At 46.4% G+C, this 25,000-nt stretch overlaps 1 protein-coding gene across 1 annotated transcript in view; it reads left to right on the top strand.

Annotated features, from left to right (window-relative positions):
- The window catches only part of LOC110531443 (uncharacterized), a 141,318-nt gene extending 119,075 nt beyond the window's left edge, over positions 1 to 22,243 (top strand). The window contains exons 3-6 of the mRNA XM_090183509.1: positions 16,165 to 16,257; positions 16,986 to 17,043; positions 18,755 to 18,996; positions 19,080 to 22,243. Of these exons, the coding sequence (XP_090039635.1) occupies positions 16,165 to 16,257; positions 16,986 to 17,043; positions 18,755 to 18,996; positions 19,080 to 20,093 (1,407 nt within the window). The 3' untranslated portion in view covers positions 20,094 to 22,243. The remainder of the gene's footprint in view (positions 1 to 16,164; positions 16,258 to 16,985; positions 17,044 to 18,754; positions 18,997 to 19,079) is intronic.
- Positions 22,244 to 25,000: the final 2,757 nt, after the last annotated feature.

A 25,000-nucleotide genomic window follows, 5' to 3' on the forward strand; every position in this document is an offset into this window, starting at 1 on the left:
GTGTCTAAACGTTCGACTGGTACTGTACACAGACACACACACACACACACACACACACACACTCTCTCTCTCTTGGGACTGTGTGTCGTGCTGCGTTGTGTGTAAGTGTGTATAGAGGCACTTCGTCCTTGTTGTTCCAGTGTGAAGCTATTAGAGGAAGACCTATTCATTATTTATACTCAATTTAGACAAGTCATTACAGAGAGAACAGTGTGTGTGTGTGTGTGTGTGTGTGTGTGTGTGTGTGTGTGTGTGTGTGTGTGTGTGTGTGTGTGTGTGTGACGTGCTGCACTATATGGCTGTAAACAGCAGTGGTTAGTCTGTCCCCCAGTCATTATAGACCTCTACATTATTACACCTCCCTCTATCCTCTCCCCTCCTTCTCTCCCTCTCTCTCCCCCTCTCTCTCTCCCTCTCTCTCCCTCTCTCTCACCCCCTCTCTCTCTCCCTCTCTCTCTCCCTCTCTCTGTCCCCTCACTCCATCTATCCCTCTATCCTCTTGTTCCTATCTCTCTCTCTCTCTCTCTCTCTCTCTCTCTTTATCCCCCCCCTCTCTCTCTCTCTATCCCCCCTCTCTCTCTCTCTCTTTCTCTGTCCCCTCACTCTCTCTCTCTATCCCTCTATCCTCTCCTCTCTCTCTCTCTCTCTCTCTCTCTCTCTGTCCCCCCACTCCTTATTTCCTCTCCTCCCTCTCTCCCTCTGTCCCCCACTCCCTCTTATCCTCTCCTCCCTCTCTCTCTCTGTCCCCCCACTCCCTCTATCCTCTCCCTCCCTCTCTCTCTGTCCCTCACTCTCTCTCTCTCCTCTCCTCCCTCTCTCTCTGTCCCCCCACTCCCTCTATTCTCTCCTCCCTCTCTCTCTGTCCCCCCACTCCTTATTTCCTCTCCTCCCTCTCTCTCTGTCCCCCCACTCCCTCTATCCTCTCCTCCCTATGTCCCCCCACTCCCTCTATTCTCTCCTCCCTCTCTCTCTGTCCCCCACTCTCTCTCTATCCCTCTTCTCTCCCCTCTCACCTGTGTCCCACCCTTCTCTCCAGCCACCTTTCTTTCATGAACCAACCTCTCTTCTCCATCTTTCCATTTCTCTTCTAGTCTTCTCTTCCTTCTTTCTCTCCCTCACTCTCTTAGCTTCCTCCATCTCCCCATTCTCTCTTCCTCCATCTCCCCACCCCCTCTCTTCCTCTCTCTCTCTTCTCTCCTCTCCTCAGTGTGATCTGGAGAGCTTCCAGGAAGCCTGCTGTCAGAGGGAATAAGTCTGATGCTCCAACTGTAACACACACACGGTTTGGCTCTTACAGAACATAATTCTATTACTGCTCTTTCAGAGAGGGGGAGAGAGAGGAGAGGGGGAGAGAGAGAGGAGAGAGGGGAGAGCGAGAGGGAGGGAGAGAAGGGAGAGAGAGAGAGGAGAGAGAGAGAAAGAGGGGAGAGAGAGAGAGGAGAGAGAGAGGGGAGAGAGAGAGAGGGGAGAGAGAGAGAGGGAAGAGAGAGAGGGAGAGAGAGAGAGGGAGAGAGAGAGAGAGAGAGAGAGAGATTATATGATTAATGCATACTGACATAGTCTGGTCTCTGTCAGTGGGAATACACAACTGTCCAGCTACCAGACACACACACACAGATAGATAGACCGACATATAGACAAATAGATAGTGAATGTATGTTATGTTGTCTATCTGATGTATAGTAGTGTTGCTAGTGCGTGTGTATTGCTGTTGTAGACCAGTTGACCTTGGTGTGTGTGTGTGTGGATATGTTTAACTATTCTTGGGAGCAGAAGTCCCCCTCAAGAACAGTAAACAAACAAAGATTTGACCAACTGGGGTCCTTTTGTTGGTTCCCAGGAGGTCAAAGGTTATTTCTAGGGGGTTTAGGGTTAGAAATGCATTAAGGGTTAGGAGCTAGGTTTAGGAGCTAGGTTTAGGGTTAGAAATGCATTAAGGGTTAGGAGCTAGGGTTAGGAGCTAGGTTTAGGGTTCGGAGCTAGGGTTAGGTTTAGGGTTAGCAGCTAGGGTTAGCTTTAGTTTTAAGAGCTAGGGTTAGTTTTAGGGTTAGGAGCCAGGGTTAGGTGCTAGGGTTAAGAGCTAGGTTCAGGGTTAAGAGCTAGGGTTAGTTTTAGGGTTAGGAGCCAGGGTTAGGTGCTAGGGTTAAGAGCTAGGTTTAGGGTTAAGAGCTAGGGTTAGTTTTAGGGTTAGGTGCTAGGGTTAAGAGCTAGGGTTAGGTTTAGGGTTAAGCGCTAGGGTTAGGAGCCAGGGTTAGGTTTAGGGTTAGGTTTAGGGTTAAGATTTAGGGTTAGGAGCTAGGGTTAGGTTTAGGGTTAAGAGCTAGGGTTAGTTTTAGGGTTACGAGCTAGGGTTAGGGTTAAGAGCTAGTGTTAGGTTTAGGGTTAGGTGCTAGGGTTAGGAGCTAGGGTTAGGTTTAGGGTTAGGAGTGAGGATTAGGAACCAGGGTTAGGTGCTAGGGTTAAGAGCTAGGGTTAGCTGTAGGGTTAGGGTTATAAACTAGTGTTAGGTTTAGTGTTAGGACCTAGGGTTTGTTTTTGGATTAGGAGCTAGAGTTAGGTTTAGTGTTAAGAGCTAGGGTTAGGTTTAGTGTTAGGGGCTAGGGTTAGGAGCCAGGGTTTGTTTTTGGGTTAGGAGCTAGGGTTAGGTTTAGTGTTATGTTTAGTGTTAGACGCTAGAGTTAGGTTTGGGTTAGGTTTAGAGTTAGGAGCTAGGGTTAGGAGCTAGGGTTAGTTTTAGGGTTAGGGTTATAAACTAGTGTTGGGTTTAGTGTTAAGAGCTAGAGTTAGGTTTATGGTTAGGAGCTAGAGTTAGGTTTAGGGTTAGGTTTAGGGTTAGGAGCTAGGATTTGTTTTTGGGTTAGGGTTATAAACTAGGGTTAGGTTTAGAGTTAGGAGCTAGGGTTTGGAGCTAGGGTTAGGAGCTAGGTTAGGTGTGGGTCTAGGGTTAGGAGCTATGGTCAGGTTGAGTGTTTTTGGAGCTAGAGTTAGATTCAGAGTTAGGAGCTAGGGTTAGGAGCTAGGTTTAGGGTTAGAAATGCATTAAGGGTTAGGAGCTAGGTTTAGGAGCTAGGTTTAGGGTTAGAAATGCATTAAGGGTTAGGAGCTAGGGTTAGGAGCTAGGTTTAGGGTTCGGAGCTAGGGTTAGGTTTAGGGTTAGCAGCTAGGGTTAGCTTTAGTTTTAAGAGCTAGGGTTAGTTTTAGGGTTAGGAGCCAGGGTTAGGTGCTAGGGTTAAGAGCTAGGTTCAGGGTTAAGAGCTAGGGTTAGTTTTAGGGTTAGGAGCCAGGGTTCAGTGCTAGGGTTAAGAGCTAGGTTTAGGGTTAAGAGCTAGGGTTAGTTTTAGGGTTAGGTGCTAGGGTTAAGAGCTAGGGTTAGGTTTAGGGTTAAGCGCTAGGGTTAGGAGCCAGGGTTAGGTTTAGGGTTAGGTTTAGGGTTAAGATTTAGGGTTAGGAGCTAGGGTTAGGTTTAGGGTTAAGAGCTAGGGTTAGTTTTAGGGTTACGAGCTAGGGTTAGGGTTAAGAGCTAGTGTTAGGTTTAGGGTTAGGTGCTAGGGTTAGGAGCTAGGGTTAGGTTTAGGGTTAGGAGTGAGGATTAGGAACCAGGGTTAGGTGCTAGGGTTAAGAGCTAGGGTTAGCTGTAGGGTTAGGGTTATAAACTAGTGTTAGGTTAAGTGTTAGGACCTAGGGTTTGTTTTTGGATTAGGAGCTAGAGTTAGGTTTAGTGTTAAGAGCTAGGGTTAGGTTTAGTGTTAGGGGCTAGGGTTAGGAGCCAGGGTTTGTTTTTGGGTTAGGAGCTAGGGTTAGGTTTAGTGTTATGTTTAGTGTTAGACGCTAGAGTTAGGTTTAGAGTTAGGAGCTAGGGTTAGGAGCTAGGGTTAGTTTTAGGGTTAGGGTTATAAACTAGTGTTGGGTTTAGTGTTAAGAGCTAGAGTTAGGTTTATGGTTAGGAGCTAGAGTTAGGTTTAGGGTTAGGTTTAGGGTTAGGAGCTAGGATTTGTTTTTGGGTTAGGGTTATAAACTAGGGTTAGGTTTAGAGTTAGGAGCTAGGGTTTGGAGCTAGGGTTAGGAGCTAGGGTTAGGTGTAGGTATAGGGTTAGGAGCTATGGTCAGGTTGAGTGTTTTTGGAGCTAGAGTTAGATTCAGAGTTAGGAGCTAGGGTTAGGAGCTAGGGTTAAGAGCTAGGGTTATGTTTAGAGTTAGGAGCTAGGGTTAGGTGTAGCGTTAGGAGCTATGGTTAGGTTGAGTGTTTTTGGAGCTAGGGTTAGGTTTAGGGTTCGGAGCTAGGTTTAGGAGCTAGTGTTAGGGTTGGGGTTAGACTGTGTGTGTAGACTGACACAGTGTGTGTGTAGACTGACACAGTGTGTGTGTAGACTGTCACAGTGTGTGTGTAGTCTGTCACAGTGTGTGTGTAGACTGTCACAGTGTGTGTGTAGACTGTCACAGTGTGTGTGTAGACTGTCACAGTGTGTGTGTAGACTGTCACAGTGTGTGTGTAGACTGTCACAGTGTGTGTGTAGACTGACACAGTGTGTGTGTAGACTGACACAGTGTGTGTGTAAGGATGTTCACAGTGTGTGTGTAGACCGACACAGTGTGTGTGTAGACTGTCACAGTGTGTGTGTAGACCGACACAGTGTGTGTGTAGACTGACACAGTGTGTGTGTAGACTGACAGTGTGTGTGTAGACTGTCACAGTGTGTAGACCGACACAGTGTGTGTGTAGACTGACACAGTGTGTGTGTAGACTGACACAGTGTGTGTGTAGACTGTCACAGTGTGTGTGTAGACTGTCACAGTGTGTGTGTAGACTGACACAGTGTGTGTGTAGACTGACACAGTGTGTGTGTAGACTGACACAGTGTGTGTGTAGACTGACACAGTGTGTGTGTAGACTGACACAGGGTGTGTGTAGACTGACACAGTGTGTGTGTGTAGACTGACACAGTGTGTGTGTAGACTGTCACAGTGTGTGTGTGTGTAGACTGACACAGGGTGTGTGTGTGTGTTTGTGACTAGGACAGAGAGAGAGAAACTGGCAGGATGGTTGTGACTGTGGCATACTGCACCAGCGGTTACAGACTGGCAATATGGGCAAACACAGACATGCCACCCCCCCCCCCCCCCCCCCCCCACACACACACACACACACACATCAACGAGCTGGCAGGATGCCCTGGCATTGGACTGGCAGAGAGGGGGAGAGAGAAAGAGAGAGGAAGAGGGGAGAGAGAGAGAGGAGACAGAGAAATAGAGAGGAAGGGTAAGAGCCAGTCAGGCTTGGTTGGAGAAAGGGAATGGGGAAAGGGAATGGAGAAAGGGAATAGAGGGAAAGGGAATGGAGAAAGGGAATGGAGAAAGGGAATGGGGAAAGGGAATGGAGAAAGGGAATGGAGAAAGGGAATGGGGAAAGGGAATGGAGAAAGGGAATGGGGAAAGGGAATGGAGAAAGGGAATGGAGAAAGGGAAATAGGGGAAAGGGAATGGAGAAAGGGAATGGAGAAAGGGAATGGGGAAAGGGAATGGAGAAAGGGAATGGAGAAAGGGAATGGGGAATGGAGAAAGGGAATGGGGTAAGGGAATGGAGAAAGGGAATGGGGAATGAGGAAAGGGAATGGGGAAAGGGAATGGGGAAAGGGAATGGGGAAAGGGAATGGAGAAAGGGAATGGGGAAAGGGAATGGAGAAAGGGAATGGAGAAAGGGAATGGGGAAAGGGAATGGAGAAAGGGAATGGAGAAATGGAATGGGGAAAGGGAATGGAGAAAGGGAATGGGGAAAGGGAATGGAGAAAGGGAAAGGGGATGGAGAAAGGGAATGGGGAAAGAGAATGGAGAAAGGGAATGAGAAGGGAATGGGGAAAGGGAATGGGGAATGAGAAAGGGAAAGGGAATGGAGAAAGGGAATAGGGGAATGGGGAAAGGGAATGGGGAAAGGGAATAGGGAAAGGGAATGGAGAAAGGGAATGGAGAAAGGGAATGGGGAAAGGGAATGGGGAAAGGGAATGGGGAAAGGGAATGGAGAAAGGGAATGGGGAAAGGGAATGGGGAAAGGGAAAGGGAATGGAGAAAGGGAATAGGGGAATGGGGAAAGGGAATGGGGAAAGGGAATGGGGAAAGGAGAAAGGGAATGGGGAATGGGGAAAGGGAATGGAGAAAGGGAATGGGGAAAGGGAATGGAGAAAGGGAATGGGGAATGGGGAAAGGGAATGGAGAAAGGGAATGGGGAAAGGGAATGGAGAAAGGGAATGGGGAAAGGGAATGGGGGAGATTGGAGAAAGGGAATGGGGAATGGGGAAAGGGAATGGGGAATGGTGAAAGGGAATGGAGAAAGGGAATGGGGAAAGGGAATGGAGAAAGGGAATGGAGAAAGGGAATGGGGAAAGGGGAAAGGGAATGGGGAAAGGGAATGGGGAAAGGGAATGGAGAAGGGAAAAGAAAGTGAGAAAGGGAAAGGAGAACAGGAATGGAGAAAGGGAATGGGGAAAGGGAATGGGAAACAGGAATGGAGAAAGGGAATGGACAAAGGGAATGGGGAAAGGTGAATGGAGAAAGGGAATGGAGAAAGGGAAAGGGAATGGAGAACAGGAATGGAGAAAAGGAATGGGGAAAGGGAATTGAGAAAGGGAAAGGGAATGGGGAACAGGAATGGAGAAAGGGAATGGAGAACGGGAATGGGGAAAGGGAATGGAGAAAGGGAATGGGGAAAGGGAAATGGGGGAAAGGGAATGGGGAAAGGAATGGGGAATGGGGAAAGGGAATGGGAGAAAGGGAATGGAGAAAGGGAATGGAGAACAGGAATGGAGAAAGGGAATGGGAAAGGGAATGGGAAACAGGAATGGAGAAAGGGAATGGAGAACGGGAATGGGGAAAGGGAATGGAGAAAGGGGATGGGAAAGGGAATGGAAAACAGGAATGGAGAAAGGGAATGGAGAACGGGAATGGGGAAAGGGAATGGAGAACGAGAAAGGGAATGGGGAACAGGAATGGAGAAAGGGAATGGAGAACGGGAATGGAGAACGGGAATGGAGAACGGGAATGGGGAACAGGAATGGGGGAAAGGGAATGGGAAACAGGAATGGAGAAAGGGATTGGAGAACGAGAAAGGAATGGGGAACAGGAATGGAGAAAGGGAATGGAGAACGGGAATGGAGAACGGGAATGGGGAACAGGAATGGGAAAGGGAATGGGAAACAGGAATGGAGAAAGGGAATGGAGAACGGGAATGGGGAAAAGGGAATGGAGAACGGGAATGGGGAAAGGGAATGGAGAACGGGAATGGGGAAAGGGAATGGAGAAAGGGAATGGAGAAAGGGAATGGAGAAAGGGAATGGAGAAAGGGAATGGAGAAAGGGAATGGAGAACGGGAATGGGGAACAGGAATGGGGAACAGGAATGGAGAAAGGGAATGGAGAATGGGAATGAAGAAAGGAATGGAGAATGGGAATGAAGAAAGGGAATGGAGAATGGGAATGAAGAAAGGGAATCTCTCTCTCTGTCTCTGTCTCTCTCTCTCTCTCTCTGTCTCTCTCTCTCTCTGTCTCTCTCTGTCTCTCTCTGTCTCTCTCTGTCTCTCTCTGTCTCTCTCTCTCTCTCTCTCTCTGTCTGTCTCTCTCACTCTCTCTGTCTCTCTCTCTCTCTCTGTCTCTCTCTCTCTCTCTGTCTGTCTCTCTCACTCTCTCTCTCTCTCTGTCTCTCTCTCTCTCAGTGCTTTGAAGCAGTAATCTATCCGGGGACTGCTATCCGGGGACACACACTCAAATTCCCCCACTGTTACTGGTATACTCTCCTCCCCTCCTTTTCCTCCTCTCCTCTGTCTCTCTTCCTCCTCTCTCCTCCTTCTATGTAGTAACATTAAGAACACTTGCTCTTTCCATGACATGGACTGACCAGGTGAATCCAGGTGAGAGCTATGATCCCTTATTGATGTCACTTGTTAAATCCACTTCAATCAGTGTTGATGAAGGGAGGAGGCAGGTTAAAGAAAGATATTTAAGCCTTGAGACATGGATTGTGTATGTGTGCCGTTCAGAGCGTGAATGGACAAGACAAAAGATGTAAGTTTGTTTGAATGGGGTAGGGTAGAAGGTGCCAGGTGCACCGGTTTGAGTGTTTCAAGAACTGCAACGCTGCTGGGTTTTTCATGCTTAACAGATTCCCATTTAAATCAGCAATTAAATATTAGGAAGGGGTTCTTAATGTTTTGTGTACTCAGTGTACACTCTGATACGCAGACACACTGTCCAACCTCTCTCCCTCCCTCTCTCTCTCTCCCTCCCCTCTCTCTCTCTCCCTACTTCCACTTTCTTCTACCTCAGCCCCCTCTTTCACCTTGGTTACAAACAACACACACACACACATACACACACACACACACACAGAGAGAGAGAATAAAGGAGAGAGAGAATAAAGGAGAGAGAGAGAATAAAGGAGAGAGAGAGAATAAAGGAGAGAGAGAGAGAATAAAGGAGAGAGAGAGAATAAAGGAGAGAGAGAGAATAAAGGAGAGAGAGAGAATAAAGGAGAGAGAGAGAGAGAGAATAAAGGAGAGAGAGAGAATAAAGGAGAGAGAGAATAAAGGAGAGAGAGAGAGAGGGAGAATAAGGAGAAAGAATAAAGGAGAGAGAGAATAAAGGAGAGAGAATAAAGGAGAGAGGGAATAAAGGAGAGAGAGAATAAGGAAAGAGAATAAAGGAGAGAGGGAATAAGGAGAGAGAATAAAGGAGAGAGGGAATAAGGAGAGAGAATAAAGGAGAGAGAGAGATAATAAAGGAGAGAGGGAATAAGAGAGAGAATAAGGAGAGAATAAAGGAGAGAGGGAATAAGGAGAGGGAGAATAAGGAGAGAGAATAAAGGAGAGAGGGAATAAGGAGAGAGAATAAAGGAGAGAGGGAATAAGGAGAGAGAATAAAGGAGAGAGAATAAAGGAGAGAGAGAATAAAGGAGAGATAGAATAAGGAGAGAGAGAATAAAGGAGCGAGAGAATAAAGGAGAGATGGAATAAGGAGAGAGAATAAAGGAGAGAGAGAATAAAGGAGAGAGGAATAAGGAGAGAGAATAAAGGAGAGAGGGAATAAGGAGAGAGAATAAAGGAGAGAGAATAAAGGAGAGAGAGAATAAAGGAGAGATAGAATAAGGAGAGAGAATAAGGAGAGAGAGAATAAAGGAGCGAGAGAATAAAGGAGAGATGGAATAAGGAGAGAGAATAAAGGAGAGAGGGAATAAGGAGAGAGAATAAAGGAGAGAGAATAAAGGAGAGAGAGAATAAAGGAGAGATAGAATAAGGAGAGAGAATAAAGGAGAGATAGAATAAGGAGAGAGAAAGAAGGGAAGAGAGAGAGAAGGAAGGTGGTGGGCGGTAGCCCTGTCATGTCTGCAGTGTGGAACTAGGTCAGGCGTCACATTCATTAACATCCCCCTCACACACACACACACACACACACACACATGCTCCGCTCAGACACATGCACGCACACACCACACACACACAAAGCTGGCTAGAAACACACAGACAGACACACACTCACACACACACAGACTCTGGGACAGACTGCAAATGCAAAACACTATACACACGCAAAGACACACACACACACACCATACCCCCCCCCCCCCCATCCCCCCCTCGAGCTCTCCTTTCTCACACCACATACCCAGCCACGTTACAGCCCCCTGCCCCACATCGAGCCCCCTTGCTGGGCTGACATCAGGCAGGCAGCCCCCTGTAGCGCTGGAGCTCTAGTTAGCATTAGCCACGAGGAACCATTGATTGATTCACTGTAATTTCATTATGTGAAAGACACACACGTCATATATGTTATCATGATAGAAAGACTACATTCCACCCTCCTCTGTAGTGTACACTACTTAACTACATTCCACCCTCCTCTGTAGTGTACACTACTTAACTACATTCCACCCTCCTCTGTAGTGTACACTACTTAACTACATTCCACCCTCCTCTGTAGTGTACACTACTTAACTACATTCCACCCTCCTCTGTAGTGTACACTACTTAACTACATTCCACCCTCCTCTGTAGTGTACACTACTTAACTACATTCCACCCTCTGTAGTGTACACTACTTAACTACATTCCACCCTCCTCTGTAGTGTACACTACTTAACTACATTCCACCCTCTGTAGTGTACACTACTTAACTACATTCCACCCTCCTCTGTAGTGTACACTACTTAACTACATTCCACCCTCCTCTGTAGTGTACACTACTTAACTACATTCCACCCTCCTCTGTAGTGTACACTACTTAATTACATTCCACCCTCCTCTGTAGTGTACACTACTTAACTACATTCCACCCTCCTCTGTAGTGTACACTACTTAACTACATTCCACCCTCCTCTGTAGTGTACACTACTTAACTACATTCCACCCTCCTCTGTAGTGTACACTACTTAACTACATTCCACCCTCCTCTGTAGTGTACACTACTTAACTACATTCCACCCTCCTCTGTAGTGTACACTACTTAACTACATTCCACCCTCCTCTGTAGTGTACACTACTTAACTACATTCCACCCTCCTCTGTAGTTTACACTACTTAACTACATTCCACCCTCCTCTGTAGTGTACACTACTTAACTACATTCCACCCTCCTCTGTAGTTTACACTACTTAATTACATTCCAACCTCCTCTGTAGTGTACACTACTTAACTACATTCCACCCTCCTCTGTAGTGTACACTACTTAACTACATTCCACCCTCCTCTGTAGTGTACACTACTTAACTACATTCCACCCTCCTCTGTAGTGTACACTACTTAACTACATTCCACCCTCCTCTGTAGTGTACACTACTTAACTACATTCCACCCTCCTCTGTAGTGTACACTACTTAACTACATTCCACCCTCCTCTGTAGTGTACACTACTTAACTACATTCCACCCTCCTCTGTAGTGTACACTACTTAACTACATTCCACCCTCCTCTGTAGTGTACACTACTTAACTACATTCCACCCTCCTCTGTAGTGTACACTACTTAACTACATTCCACCCTCCTCTGTAGTGTACACTACTTAACTACATTTCAAAGGAATAGCTATTAAGACCCACCTTGTACTTCTGCTGTGGTGTTTCCTTCATAGTGCAGTAGTGTGTACTTCTTAGTGTAGTAGTGTGTACTTCTTAGTGTAGCAGTAGTATAGACAGTAAAGTGGAGGGTCTACTTGGTGAAGTAGTGTGCATTTCCTAGTGCAGTAGTTCCCAGTAGTAGACCTAACTGAAGTGTAGAAGGTTGCCGTGGAGATGAGGTCTCTGAAGCCTTAGCAGCAGTCAAACTGTCTGTTCTGACAGCTGGATCAATGTTATTCAAGAACACACCGGATAACAAGGTACAAAACACTGGTACAAAACACTGGTACAAAACACTGGTACAAAACACTGGTACAAAACACTGGTACACAACACTGGTACAAAACACTGGTACACAACACTGGTACACAACACTGGTACACAACACTGGTACACAACACTGGTACACAACACTGGTACACAACACTGGTACACAACACTGGTACAAAACACTGGTACACAACACTGGTACAAAACACTGGTACAAAACACTGGTACACAACACTGGTACAAAACACTGGTACACAACACTGGTACAAAACACTGGTACAAAACACTGGTACAAAACACTGGTACACAACACTGGTACAAAACACTGGTACAAAACACTGGTACACAACACTGGTACAAAACACTGGTACACAACACTGGTACAAAACACTGGTACAAAACACTGGTACACTGATGTGTCAGTGTCTCTCTACCCAGTCTATGTGTGTACAGGGAGTTGAGCCTTGGCAGTCTATCTCAGTCTATGTGTGTACAGGGAGATGAGCCTTGGCAGTCTATCGCAGTCTATGTGTGTACAGGGAGTTGATCCTTAGTAGTCTATGTGTGTACAGGGAGTTGAGCCTTGGCAGTCTATCTCAGTCTATGTGTGTACAGGGAGTTGAGCCTTAGCAGTCTATCTCAGTCTATGTGTGTACAGGGAGATGAGCCTTGGCAGTCTATGTGTGTACAGGGAGTTGAGCCTTAGCAGTCTATCTCAGTCTATGTGTGTACAGGGAGTTGAGCCTTGGCAGTCTATCTCAGTCTATGTGTGTACAGGGAGTTGAGCCTTGGCAGTCTATCTCAGTCTATGTGTGTACAGGGAGTTGAGCCTTAGTAGTCTATCTCAGTCTATGTGTGTACAGGGAGTTGAGCCTTAGCAGTCTATCTCAGTCTATGTGTGTACAGGGAGTTGAGCCCTAGTAGTCTATCTCAGTCTATGTGTGTACAGGGAGTTGAGCCTTGGCAGTCTATGTACACACACACACGCGCACACACACACGCACACACACACACACACACACACACACACACACACACACACACACACACACACACACACACTATCTCTCCCTCCAGTCTCTAGTTGTGTTTTTCCCATGGTAATTTCACTTCCTGACTGACTGGTGCAAGGTTTACTATATAGAAGACCTTCCTGTTTACGCAAATGCTGTCCAGGACTAGACGTATTATTGTAGTGAAAGAAAACAACATGTGAAATATCCAACACACACACACACACACACGTGTACACACACACACACACACACACACACACACACACATATACACACACACACACACACACACACACACGTACACACACACACACACACGTACACACACACACACACACACACACACACACGTACACACACACACACACACACGTACACACACACACACACACACACACACACACACACACACACACACGTACACACACACACGTACACACATATACACACACGTACACACACACACACGTACACACACACACACACACGTACACACACACACACACACACACACACACACACACACACACACACACGTACACACACACACACACACACACACACACACACACACGTACACACACACACACACACACACACACACACACACACACATACACACACACATGCAGCAGCATCTATAGCCTGACACACAACACTGTGTGGGTGTGTGTACTGTGATATTTCCCACACTGTGCTGATACAGTACATGTTATCCTAATCTGTTCAACACACATTTGAATGCCAAGTGGATTAGAACACTGCTTGTCACGGTATAGAGCTTGTCACACACACACACACACACGCACACACACACACACAGTCTGCATAAAATCAGAGAAAGAGACTGGCTTTATTTTGGGCACAAATTCCCTTTGAGTGAGTGAGTTTGTGAGAGAGAGAGAGAGAGAGAGAAACAAACATTGGAATAGTGTCATTAGAAGTAGCAGTAGCCTAGCTACTCTAGATAACAGATTCTGTTGCAGAGGGTGACCCAGTCCTGGACCAATCAGAGGGTCACTGAATCACAATCTGATGAGGAGAGAGTACTCCTCCATCTAGTGGCGGTTGTAGGAACTGACACTTCCATAGAGGTTGAAGTGGGTGTCTGGTTTTAGGGTTGGTTTCAGGTGATATTGAACTAAATATGATTGATTTCTTTCCAGCGTTTACCTGCTACCCCCAAGTGACGTTACAAGCAGATATTTTTTCTCTCTATCTACCCCATTCCTGCATCCATCTTTCTCTTATTCCCCCCCCCCTCTCTGTCCCTATTCTCTCTCTACCCCTTTCTCTCTCTCTCTCTCTATCTGTCCTCCCTTCCATCTGTTCTCTAGATCTATCCTCTTTCTCTCTCTATCTGTCCTCTCTCTCTCAGAGGTGGTGTAGGTTAGATCAATAGCCATTACCAGCCCTGCTGCTGACATGCCATTCCTTTCCACTGGAAGAGAGACCTGATACTCCCTCTGGGACTGGACTAGACAGACAGACAGACAGACAGACAGACAGACAGACAGACAGACAGACAGACAGACAGACAGACAGACAGACAGACAGACAGACAGACAGACAGACAGACAGTTGAAGTCGGAAGTTTACATACACCTTAGACAAATACATTTAAACTCTGTTTTTCACAATTCCTGACATTTAATCCTAGTAAAAATTCCCTGTCTTAGGTCAGTTAGGATCACCATTTTATTTTAAGAATGTTAAATGTCAGGATAATAGTAGAGAGAATTATTTATTTCAGCTTTTATTTCTATCATCACATTCCCAGTGGGTCAGAAGTTTACATACACTCAATTAGTATTTGGTAGCATTGCCTTTAAATTGTTTAACTTGGGTCAAACGTTTTGGGTTGCCTTCCACAAGCTTTCCACAATAAGTTGGGGGAATTTTGGCTCATTCCTCCTGACAGAGCTGGTGTAACTGAGTCAGGTTTGTAGGCCTCCTTGCTCACACACACACTTTTTCAGTTTTGCCCACAAACTTTCTATAAGATTGAGGTCAGGGCTTTGTGATGGCCACTCCAATACCTTGACTTTGTTGTCCTTAAGCCATTTTGACACAACTTTGGAACTATGTTTGGGGTCATTGTCCTTTTGGAAAACCCATTTGAGATGTTGCTTCAATATATCCACATAATTTTCCTACCTCATGATGCCATCTATTTTGTGAAGTGCACCAGTCCCTCCTGCAGCAAAGCACCCCCACAACATGATGCTGCTACCCCCATGCTTCACGGTTGGGATGGTGTTCTTCGGCTTGCAAGCCTCCACCTTTTTCCTCCAAACATAATGATGGTCATTATGGCCAAACAGTTCTATTTTTGTTTCATCAGACCAGAGGACATTTTTCCAAAAAGTACGATCTTTGTCCCCATGTGCAGTTGCAAACCGTAGTCTGGCTTTTTATAGTGGTTTTGGAGCAGTGGCTTCTTCCTTGCTGAGCGGCCTTTCAGGTTATGTTGATATAGGACTCGTTTTACTGTGGACATAGATACTTTTGTACCTGTTTCCTCCAGCATCTTCACAAGGTCTTTTCTATGGTGTTCCCATAGACCAGTTGATTAAAGCGTGGCGCCTTAATGACTTGGGCTCTAAATAAGAGGTCATGTAGGAGGGGAGGAGCGAAGCTGAGAAAACACCGAGAGAGAAGGAAGGAGAGAGTATAGTGGCTCAGCAGCAGTACAGTGAAGTAACTCTCCCTCCTTCCCCTCTCGCCCCTTTTCCTTTTAACACACCATCCCTAGCCATGGTGTCAAGAAGAGCTTAGTGTGTGCGTGTGTGCGCGTGTGTGCGTGCGCGTGTGTGTGCACGTGTGTGTGTGCGAGTGTGTGTGCGTGCGTGTGTGTGCGTGTTTTGGTGGCGGCAGGGAAAGGCTATACATCTTTGGAATGTGCTGGCTTTGTGATAACCAGGGGAGAAAGGGGAGGGAGGGATGGGGGAGGGATGAGGGAGGGAGGGATGAGGGAGGGAGGGATGGGAGGGAGGGATGGGGGAGGGAGGGAGCAACGGAGGGATGGGGGACGGAGGGAGGGAGGGAGGGAGCAATTGGGGGATGGGGGAGGGAGGGATGGGAGGGAGGGGGGGAGGGAGCAACGGCGGGATGAGGGAGGGAGGGGGGGAGGGAGGGATGGAAGGGAGGGGGGAGGGAGGGATGGGAGGGAGGGGGGAGGGAGCAACGGCGGGATGGGGGAGGGAGGGAGGGAGGTGGGAGGGAGGGGGGAGGGAGCAACGGAGGGAGGGAGGGAGGGAGGGAGGGGGGAGGTGGGAGGGGGGAGGGAGGGAGGGAGGGAGGGAGGAGGGAGGGAGGGGGGAGGGAGCAACGGAGGGAGGGAGGGATCGGGGAGGGAGGGAGGGAGCAACGGAGGGATGGGGGAAGAGTTGCTCACGTGGGAACGACTGATTGGGGACAGTCTAGATGGCCAACACAAACAAATAGCCTTGGCTCTGGGAACCACTTGGAACACACACACACACACACAGTTATTTACGACCCCACCGGTCGGGAAGGAAGGAGGCCATGTTTTATAACAAAGCAGGGAAACGACTTGTCTGGCTGTGGGTCTTTTTTGTTCTTAGACATACCTTTATTTGGATAGGCATTTCATTTCTTTCTGCACCCCGAACCAAATCTCCTGTGCATGCTTTTTGGTCATGAAAGGAAAGCATTTTGTTATCATGAAAATTAGCACATTTTCTACATTTTGCTTCTCTGTTATGTCTATATCTGACCATTATCTCCCCCCCCCCCCCATCCCCCACCCCCACCCTCTCTCCAGGAGCAGATCCCAGGTCTTCAGGACCCATCTGTCCCCCGTTCAACCCAGACCAACTACAACAACCTGCTGCTCATCAGGAGGCACCTACAACAGGTACTGAGGGAGGTAGAGAGAAAGATAGAGAAAGAGGTAGAGAGAGAGGTAAGGAGGGGGTAGAGAGAGGTAGAGAGTAAGGTAGAGAGAGATAGGAAGAGAGGGAGATAGGGAGGTAGAGAGAAAGATAGAGAAAGAGGTAGAGAGAGAGGTAAGGAGGGGGTAGAGAGAGGTAAAGAGTCAGGTAGAGAGAGATAGGAAGAGAGGGAGATAGGGAGGGAGATGGAGAGAGATAGAGAGAGAGGTAAGGAGGGGGTAGAGAGAGGTAGAGAGAGAGGTAAGGAGGGGGGTAGAGAGAGGTAGAGAGTCAGGTAGAGAGAGATAGGGAGAGAGGGAGGTAGAGAGAGGTAAGGAGGGGGGTAGAGAGAGGTAGAGAGCCGGGTAGAGAGAGATAGGGAGAGAGGAAGAGAGGGAGATAGGGAGGGAGATAGAGAGAGGTAAGGAGAGAGATAGAGAAAGAGGTAGAGAGAGAGGTAAGGAGGGGGGTAGAGAGAGTTAGAGAGTCAGGTAGAGAGGGAGATAGAGAGGGAGGTAGAGAGGTAAGGAGAGAGGTAGAGAGATAGGTAGAGACGGAGATAGAGAGGTAAGGAGAGAGGTAGAGAGGGAGGTAGAGAGAGAGAAATTGACCGACAGACAGACAGGATCTTGGGCTTTTTGAAGTTGTTTTGTTTTTTGGCCAGTGTCTTTGTGTTAATAGATAAATATGGGGATGTTGTGTTGTTCACCAGGAGCAGAAGAGGCAGATGGAACAGATGACTGAGTGTCAGCAGGGGACAACATTTACAGGTACAGTCAAACTCCACACTAACATGTAAATATAAACTCAGCAAAAAAAGAAAGGTCCCTTTTTCAGGACCCTGTCTTTCAAAGATAATTCATCCAAATCCAAATAACTTCACAGATCTTCATTGTAAAGGGTTTAAACACTGTTTCCCAGGCTTGTTCAATGAACCATCAACAATTAACGAACATGCACCTGTGGAACGGTCGTTAAGACACTAACAGCTGACAGACGGTAGGCAATTAAGGTCACAGTTATGAAAACTTAGGACACTAAAGAGGCCTTGCTACTGACTCTGAGAAACACCAAAAGAAAGATTCCCAGGGTCCCTGCTCATCTGTGTGAACGTGCCTTAGGCATGCTGCAAGGAGACATGAGGACTGCAGATGTGGCCAGGGCAATAAATTGCAATGTCCGTACTGTGAGATGCCTAAGACAGCACTACAGGGAGACAGGACGGACAGCTGATCGTCCTCACAGTGACAGACCACGTGTAACAACGCCTGCACAGGATCGGTACAGCCGAACATCACACCTGCGGGACAGGTACAGGATGGAAACAACAACTGCCCGAGTTACACCAGGAATGCACAATCCCTCCATCAGTGCTCAGACTGTCTGTAACAGACTGAGAGAGGCTAGACTGAGGGCTTGTAGGCCTGTTGTAAGGCAGGTCCTCACCAGACATCACTGGCAACAACGTCGCCTATGAGCACAAACCCACCGTCGCTGGACCAGACAGGACTGTCAAAAAGTGCTCTTCACTGACGAGTCTCGGTTTTGTCTCACCAGGGGTGATGGTTGGATTCACGTTTATCGTCGAAGGAATGAGCGTTACACCGAGGCCTGTACTCTGGAGCGGGATCGATTTGGAGGTGGAGGATCCGTCATGGTCTGGGGTGGTGTGTCACAGCATCATCGGACTGAGCTTGTTGTCATTGCAGGCAATCTCAATGTTGTGTGTTACAGGGAAGACATCCTCCTCCCTCATGTGGTACCCTTCCTACAGGCTCATCCTGACATGACCCTCCAGCATGACAATGCCATACAGCTCGTTCTGTGCATGATTTCCTGCAAGACAGGAATGTCAGTGTTCTGCCATGGCCAGAGAAGAGCCCGGATCTCAATCCCATTGAGCACATCTGGGACCTGTTGGATCGGAGGGTGAGGGCTAGGGCCATTCCCCCCAGACATGTCAGGGAACTTGCAGGTGCCTTGGTGGAAGAGTGGGGTAACATCTCACAGCAAGAACTGGCAAATCTGGTGCAGTCAATGAGGAGGAGATGCACTGCAGTACTTAATGCAGCTGGTGGCCACACCAGATACTGACTGTTACTTTAGATTTTTCCCCCCTTTGATCAGGGACACATTATTCCATTTCTGTTAGTCACATGTCTGTGGAACTTGTTCAGTTTATGTCTCAGTTGTTTAATCTTGTTATGTTCACACAAATATTTACACATGTTAAGTTTTCTGAAAATAAACGCAGTTGACAGTGAGAGGACGTTTATGTCTCGTTTTATTTTCCTATTCATTCCAGGAAGTATTATCTAAATAATCTTGGCTTTCATTATCTCTAGCAGATACTCAACATGACATGAAATTAGAAGTATGGATATTCTCTGGTCTTATACTCGCCATCTTCTTCCCCCACTATCTCCTTCTCTCTCTGTCTCCTTCCCTCACTTCTCTCTCTATCTCCTTGCCTCTTTCTAGGTGGTGGTCGGCCTCTCCCTCCAGATTGTGTTGGAGGCGGAGGTTACCCCCTGGGTGTTCCCCAGCTATCCCACGGTGGTCCCCTCCCATCTGGGCCCGGTCACCTCTCCCTTCCCCCTGGACATCCAGGCCACCCAGGCCAACCTGGACCCCCAGGATCTCTCACCCAAGTGGGCAGGCCGGTAGGCGCCTTCATGGGTGGTCCTCCAGGCTCCAAGCAGCCCCTCTATCACCCTTCACAGGTAAGATAAACTAGCAGTTGAGACAAGACAGTTGTTTTTGTGTTTTTCTTGCATTTCCTCATTCTCCTTGTTGTTGTTTACAGGGTGGAGAGTTTGTTGGTGCTGGTAGTATGCCAATGAGACAACCACAGTTGGCACACGGCATGATGGGAATGGGCGGTCCTGCTGGTCCTCCTAGGCCTGGGATGCAGCAACAGGTGTCCAGGATGGGGATGACAATCGGGGGGTTGGGGCCCGGGTCAGGGCCTGGGTCGGGGTCTGGTCACCCACAGCATCTACGACAGGCCCTGCACCATAGTGGTGGAGGGGCACCACTCCCTCGTATGATGTTTACCGCTCAGCAACACCAACAGACTGCAATGTGGCCTCCTCAGCAGCAGGGGGGGCTAGTGAATTCCATGCAGCATCGCATGCCCTGCAGCGATGGCCACATGGACCCGTTGGCTAATCACCAGCAGTCGCACGGACACATATTTCCTGGAGGGGGTGGAGGCGCCAACGGAAGCTGCAACCCGAACCCCAACACCCAGTTTACCCAGCAGGCATTGCGGTCGGGAATGCCCGGAGGCGGGGGTGGTAACAATTTTGCCCCCCACCAAGGACCTCCATCGTTACCCTCCAACCAAGGGGTCGGGGTGCCGTCCTTACCCAGGAGACTGATGCAGAAGCTGGGCGTATCCACGGCAGGGCAGCCCCTACCCTCCATGGTCCACCAAGGGCTTCAGCCTGGTATGAGGCCCAGGGGACCCCTCTCGGCCCTGGCTGGAATGAAACCCATTCCCCCTGGTATGATCCACCACCCAGGCCACGGTATGGCCCCACCTAGCTATCCTGCCTCTGGGGCCGTCGTCGCCAAACACCCACACCAACATCCCCATCCCCATGGGCCTGGGTATGGACCAGGTCAGGGGAACCCTGGACACAAGCTACCCCCGTATGAGTACACTCAGCGGGGGCAGAGTAATGGGGGGATGGGGGGTAGACCTGGTGGTGGTGGAGGAGGGGAGGTAGACTTTATTGATACTCTGGTGGGGTCGAACGAGGACTGGCTCAATAACCTCACTATGATAGACGAGTACCTGGAGCAGAACTCATAGGAGTGTGGTCAAAGGTTAAATGTCAGGGGTCAGTAAATTGACCTCATTCCTGTATAGAAACACTGGGGTTAGAAGTGTGACATGGACAGGGGATATAAAGGGCGTATGAAGGCTTTATAACTGGTAATAACAGGTGTGTGTACATTTCTAGAAGGTTGTAGAAAGTGCCATGGTTATACCTAACTTGAATGGACGGTTTGAGTGAATGTGATTGGTTGCTTCAGAGTGATCGGAGCACTACACAGCCAATCCGCTGCTGCCGCATAAACCAACCTCCGACCCCAAAATGGCTACATTCCCCGCAAGGTGTGCTGTCCCTTATCGCTGGAGGCCATATTGGAAAGAGGGAATGGACTTAAAACGGAACTCACGGAACACATGGAACACACAGAACCTCATCATCACATGGTTTCCTGGGAAACAGAAGCTTCACTCTAAAGAGCTAGCAACAGAGTAGTGGAGTCCAAGCATTCTCATTGGTTGTTTCTGTGTCTGAAGCTTGAACAGTGGACTAATAAAGTTATTTAAAATCCTCGCCCTTGTAGGGATTTCTCCTATCAAAGGGATAGGTGTATAAAACACACTGTGATTGGATAAAATCAACGTCCTCCAGCAATGCAATTGGTCCACTGTTTTTCAGTGTATTATTGTGATATGTTTCTAAAATAGCAGTTGAATTTGCAACACCAAATCTGAGGTTTACTTTTGTATCAAAGTCATTGGGTGTGATTTGGAAGCATAGCTCAAAAACACAACAATTGCAGATTAACCATTCGGATTATCTCCTGCTCTCACATAAGGTCTTTGAGCCAGTCAAAGGTGAATTAATACACAGGGAAATACAGCCAATCCCTGATCAATTTGGGGTAATATAAATCACTGATTGGCCAAAGGAACTACAGAGGTGATCAGCCAATGTTGCCATGGCAATTTGTTATCACTATTTTGATTGAGATCAGTTATGTGGGGGCTTGTAAATAGTAAACTATTTTGATTGAGATCAGTTATGTGGGGGCTTGTAAATAGTAAACTATTTTGGTAAACTGTATCATACACAAAAGAGAAGTACACATATTTATACTTCTTTTCTGCAGATTAAAAGTCTTCAGATTCCCTTTGTACATAAATAATAAAATAAAAAGATTGAAATTATAGCTCACGAAATGAAATCTGTTTTACACTAGAAGAATCTTATTTTCATTTGTTTTAAATATGCAAGACAATACAGTTTGGTTTTTTTCTCAGTAATACTGTGTATTACAATGTTATGACATAATTGTTATGTTTTTGACATAACGTGACTCCTGGTGCCCCAATGGCAAAAGGGTTCTTTTGAAAGGTGATGGAGAACATTTACGAACACACACACACCATCTCTCCATCTCTCACTCTGGCACTACCCCGCACTCCATACCTGTGAGGTGAAAGTTGATCATCTTGGTCCATCTACTGTAGTGTAATATCTTTGTTCACAGACAATATATCTGTCGATTTAGACATTATCAACATTTCATTACAATCCAAGACTACAATATATTCTGATCTGTATGACCTTTTCACAAGGTAAACAACGTGTAAAATGGAAGGCACTATACTATCATAGAATTAGAATGAGTAGAACAGGCACACCCATTCAACTCAATTGTGCTATTGAGTTCCAATTCCTTTCGTTTCGTTCTATTTCTAATGGCACTTTGCTATGTATGTCATTCCAATACCCACAACAATCTACTGTGCCGCACTCTATAAAAACACATGTAAATAGTCTATAGAGTTGGCTCCTCTCCTTGTCTCCTTTCCTTCATTCACACTGATCTGAACAAAATTACTGGTCGGGTGAAAGCTGGTTTGCTAGTAGGATTCCGCCATATTGCTTTCTCCTATCCTATTCCTATCCATTCACATTGGTGCTGATGACAGAGAGGAGACTAGGAGAGTAAGCTTGTTATGACTATTAGGAGGCACCCCCAGTAGGGTTTCCCCTACCTTAGGACCACACGGCGATTTATAAGCCATGACAAGGGGTTCATCGATTATCTGTGATTACATTTTTGTCCTTGTCTTGAGTTTTTTTTATTTTATATATATAATAAACTGTATAGATGGAAAAAAAATCATGAAAATAAATGCCATCTGGCTTTTTTATTTCACACTGTTTCTGCCAAGTTCTGTTTTTCACTCTGTTTTTTAATAACTCCCTTCCTTTTCCACTTATTTTTCATTCCCGAGGTGTTGCCTAGTTTAATTACCATGTCTAAACAATAGCCTTCCACTCCTATTCTTCCCTTTGTCTAGCATGCGTCACGTTGACACGTTCCACCTTCCATGATGTTAGCTAGTGGCGGCCTCTAGTGGTCATTCTATGAACTACACATATAACCTCCTGGGCATTTTAATGTGTCACGTAATGAGCACAGGACAAAGATTTCCCGTCAATTCTGCAGTTAACGTGATTCATGACAACGTCGCACTATGGAACCATAGTGGGGGAAACCTTGTTCACTTCTCAAGCTTTCTCTCTGAACTTATTTTGAACCCAAAGGCTTTCGCATGTATGCACACACACACACACACACACACTTTCTCCCGGAGATTGTGGTTAACAGTCATCCCACACGTCTACAGAAAGCAGAAGCTCTGTGTGTGCATGTGGAGGAGTGTTTGTGTGAGTTTGCGTGCATGTGTGTGAAGCGTGTGTGCGTGTAGAGCGTGTGTATGGCGGTCGTATGCATCATTGAACTAGCATGCATTTAGCTGCAGGAAACAAATGACCTCTCATGATATTTCTCTATGAAGTAGCCTGAATCTCTCCACCCGATGTCATTATTGTGTGTGTGTGTGTGTGTGTGCAGAGATGGGCGGTATTTATGTATATGAAATACGTATTTAAATTATTTTGCCATATTTATTTCACCGGCCTGAACTATAATTCAATGTATTTTGTAACAACGTACTTTCCGGGCCAGTAATTTATATTTTACAAATACAAAATACTTTTCTATATAATTTTTTATAGTGGTTCACAATTTTGTGGACCCTTTCAACCTGCTTTGGTATAAGAAGTCTGATGGCACTATGGTGTGTTAAGAGTGTCTGCCTGCTAAATGTCCAAAATAAAAATGAACACTTGCAAAGCATGCTGGGTATTATTGTAATGAGCTCCGACACAAAACAAGGCCAATAATTATATCCAGTGTGCTTTACATTTACATTTACGTTTTGGTCATGTAGCAGACACTCTTATCCAGAGTGTCAGAGTCAGTGCATTCAACTAAGTTAGATAAAGAACTGCATATCACAGTCCTTTGTTACTGAGAATGTTGTTGTTGTTGTAGTGAGGCATTTGAAATGATAAAATACTCCAATATACCTGTATTTTATGTAAATACAATACTTTCAAAAGTATTTAGTATTTCAGTTTGATACATTGGTCTATATAGTGTCTTGTAAACTCAGCAAAAAAAAAGAAACGCCCCTTTTTCAGGACTCTGTCTTTCATAGATAATTCCTAAAAATCAAAATAACTTCACAGATCTTCATTGTAAATGGTTTAGACACTGTTTCCCAGGCTTGTTCAATGAACCATAAACAATTAATGAACATGCGCCTGTGGAACGGTCATTAAGACACTAACAGCTTACAGACGATAGGCAATTAAGGTCACAGTTATGAAAACTTAGGACACTAAAGAGGCCTTTCTACTGATTCTGAGAAACACCAAAAGAAAGATGCCCAGGGTCCCTGCTGAACGTGCCTTAGGCATGCTGCAAGAAGGCATGAGGACTGCAGATGTGGCCAGGGCAATGAATTGCAATGTCCGTATTGTGAGATGCCTAAGACAGCGCTACAGGGAGACAGGACGGACAGCTGATCGTCCTCACAGTGGCGACCACGTGTAACAACACCTGCACAGGATCGGTACATCCGAACATCACACCTGCGGGACAGGTACAGGATGGCAACAACAACTGCCCGAGTTACACCAGGAACGCACAATCCCTCCATCAGTGCTCAGACTGTCCGCAATAGGCTGAGCGAGGCTGGACTGAGGGCTTGTGGGCCTGTTGTAAAGGCATTTTCAGCCATTCCTGAACCTGAGACCAGAAACAGGCTACCTGACGCATGCACAAATCTGGGGACACCTAGCTATCCACTGACGCGATGTGATCATTCTCGCTCATTTTTCAGAATAAAAGCCTGAAACTATGTCTGAAGACTGTTCACACCCTGTGGAAGCCATAGGGAAAGGAATCTGGTTGATATCCCTTTAAATGGAGGATAGGCTTGCAATGGAACAGAGTAGTTACAGAAAAACAGCACTTCCTGGTTGGATTTTCCTCAGGTTTTCGCCTACAATATCAGTTCTGTTATACTCACAGACAATATTTTGACAGTTTTGGAAACTTTAGACTATTTTCTATCTTAATCTGACAGTTATATGCATATTCTAGATTCTGGGCCTGAGAAATAGGCAGTTTACTTTGGGATTTTTTTTAAATCCAAACATCAAAATACTGCCCCCTTGCTTCAAGAGGTTTTAATAGCCTCAAGAAGTTATTCCTCTGTAATTTGGCCTTGGCACTGATCTTTCTGTACATTTGTTAATTTTCCGGTTTTTTATATTATTTGGAAAGATTTCCTTACCATAATCTTCATTCAGTGGGAAAGGATGAGACGGAAAAGAGAACATCTGCCTAAAATAATTGGCTTCCTCTTTTAAAATATAATTCAGAGAATCATAGATGACACCGTCTTCAGTAACGAGTTTCTGCAATTATTTTTTGTTAGCGTTCCTGTATTGGAGATTCAGGAAGAATTTTTTGCATTTTTCTCCATATTCCATCCAGTTTGTTTTATTTTTTTAATAGTTTACATTAGATCGTTCTTGAACAAGTTCCTCAAGTTCT

Source organism: Oncorhynchus mykiss, chromosome 9 (assembly GCF_057628025.1).
Source record: "Oncorhynchus mykiss isolate SJ-2025 chromosome 9, ASM5762802v1, whole genome shotgun sequence".
Taxonomy (NCBI): Eukaryota; Metazoa; Chordata; class Actinopteri; order Salmoniformes; family Salmonidae; genus Oncorhynchus; species Oncorhynchus mykiss.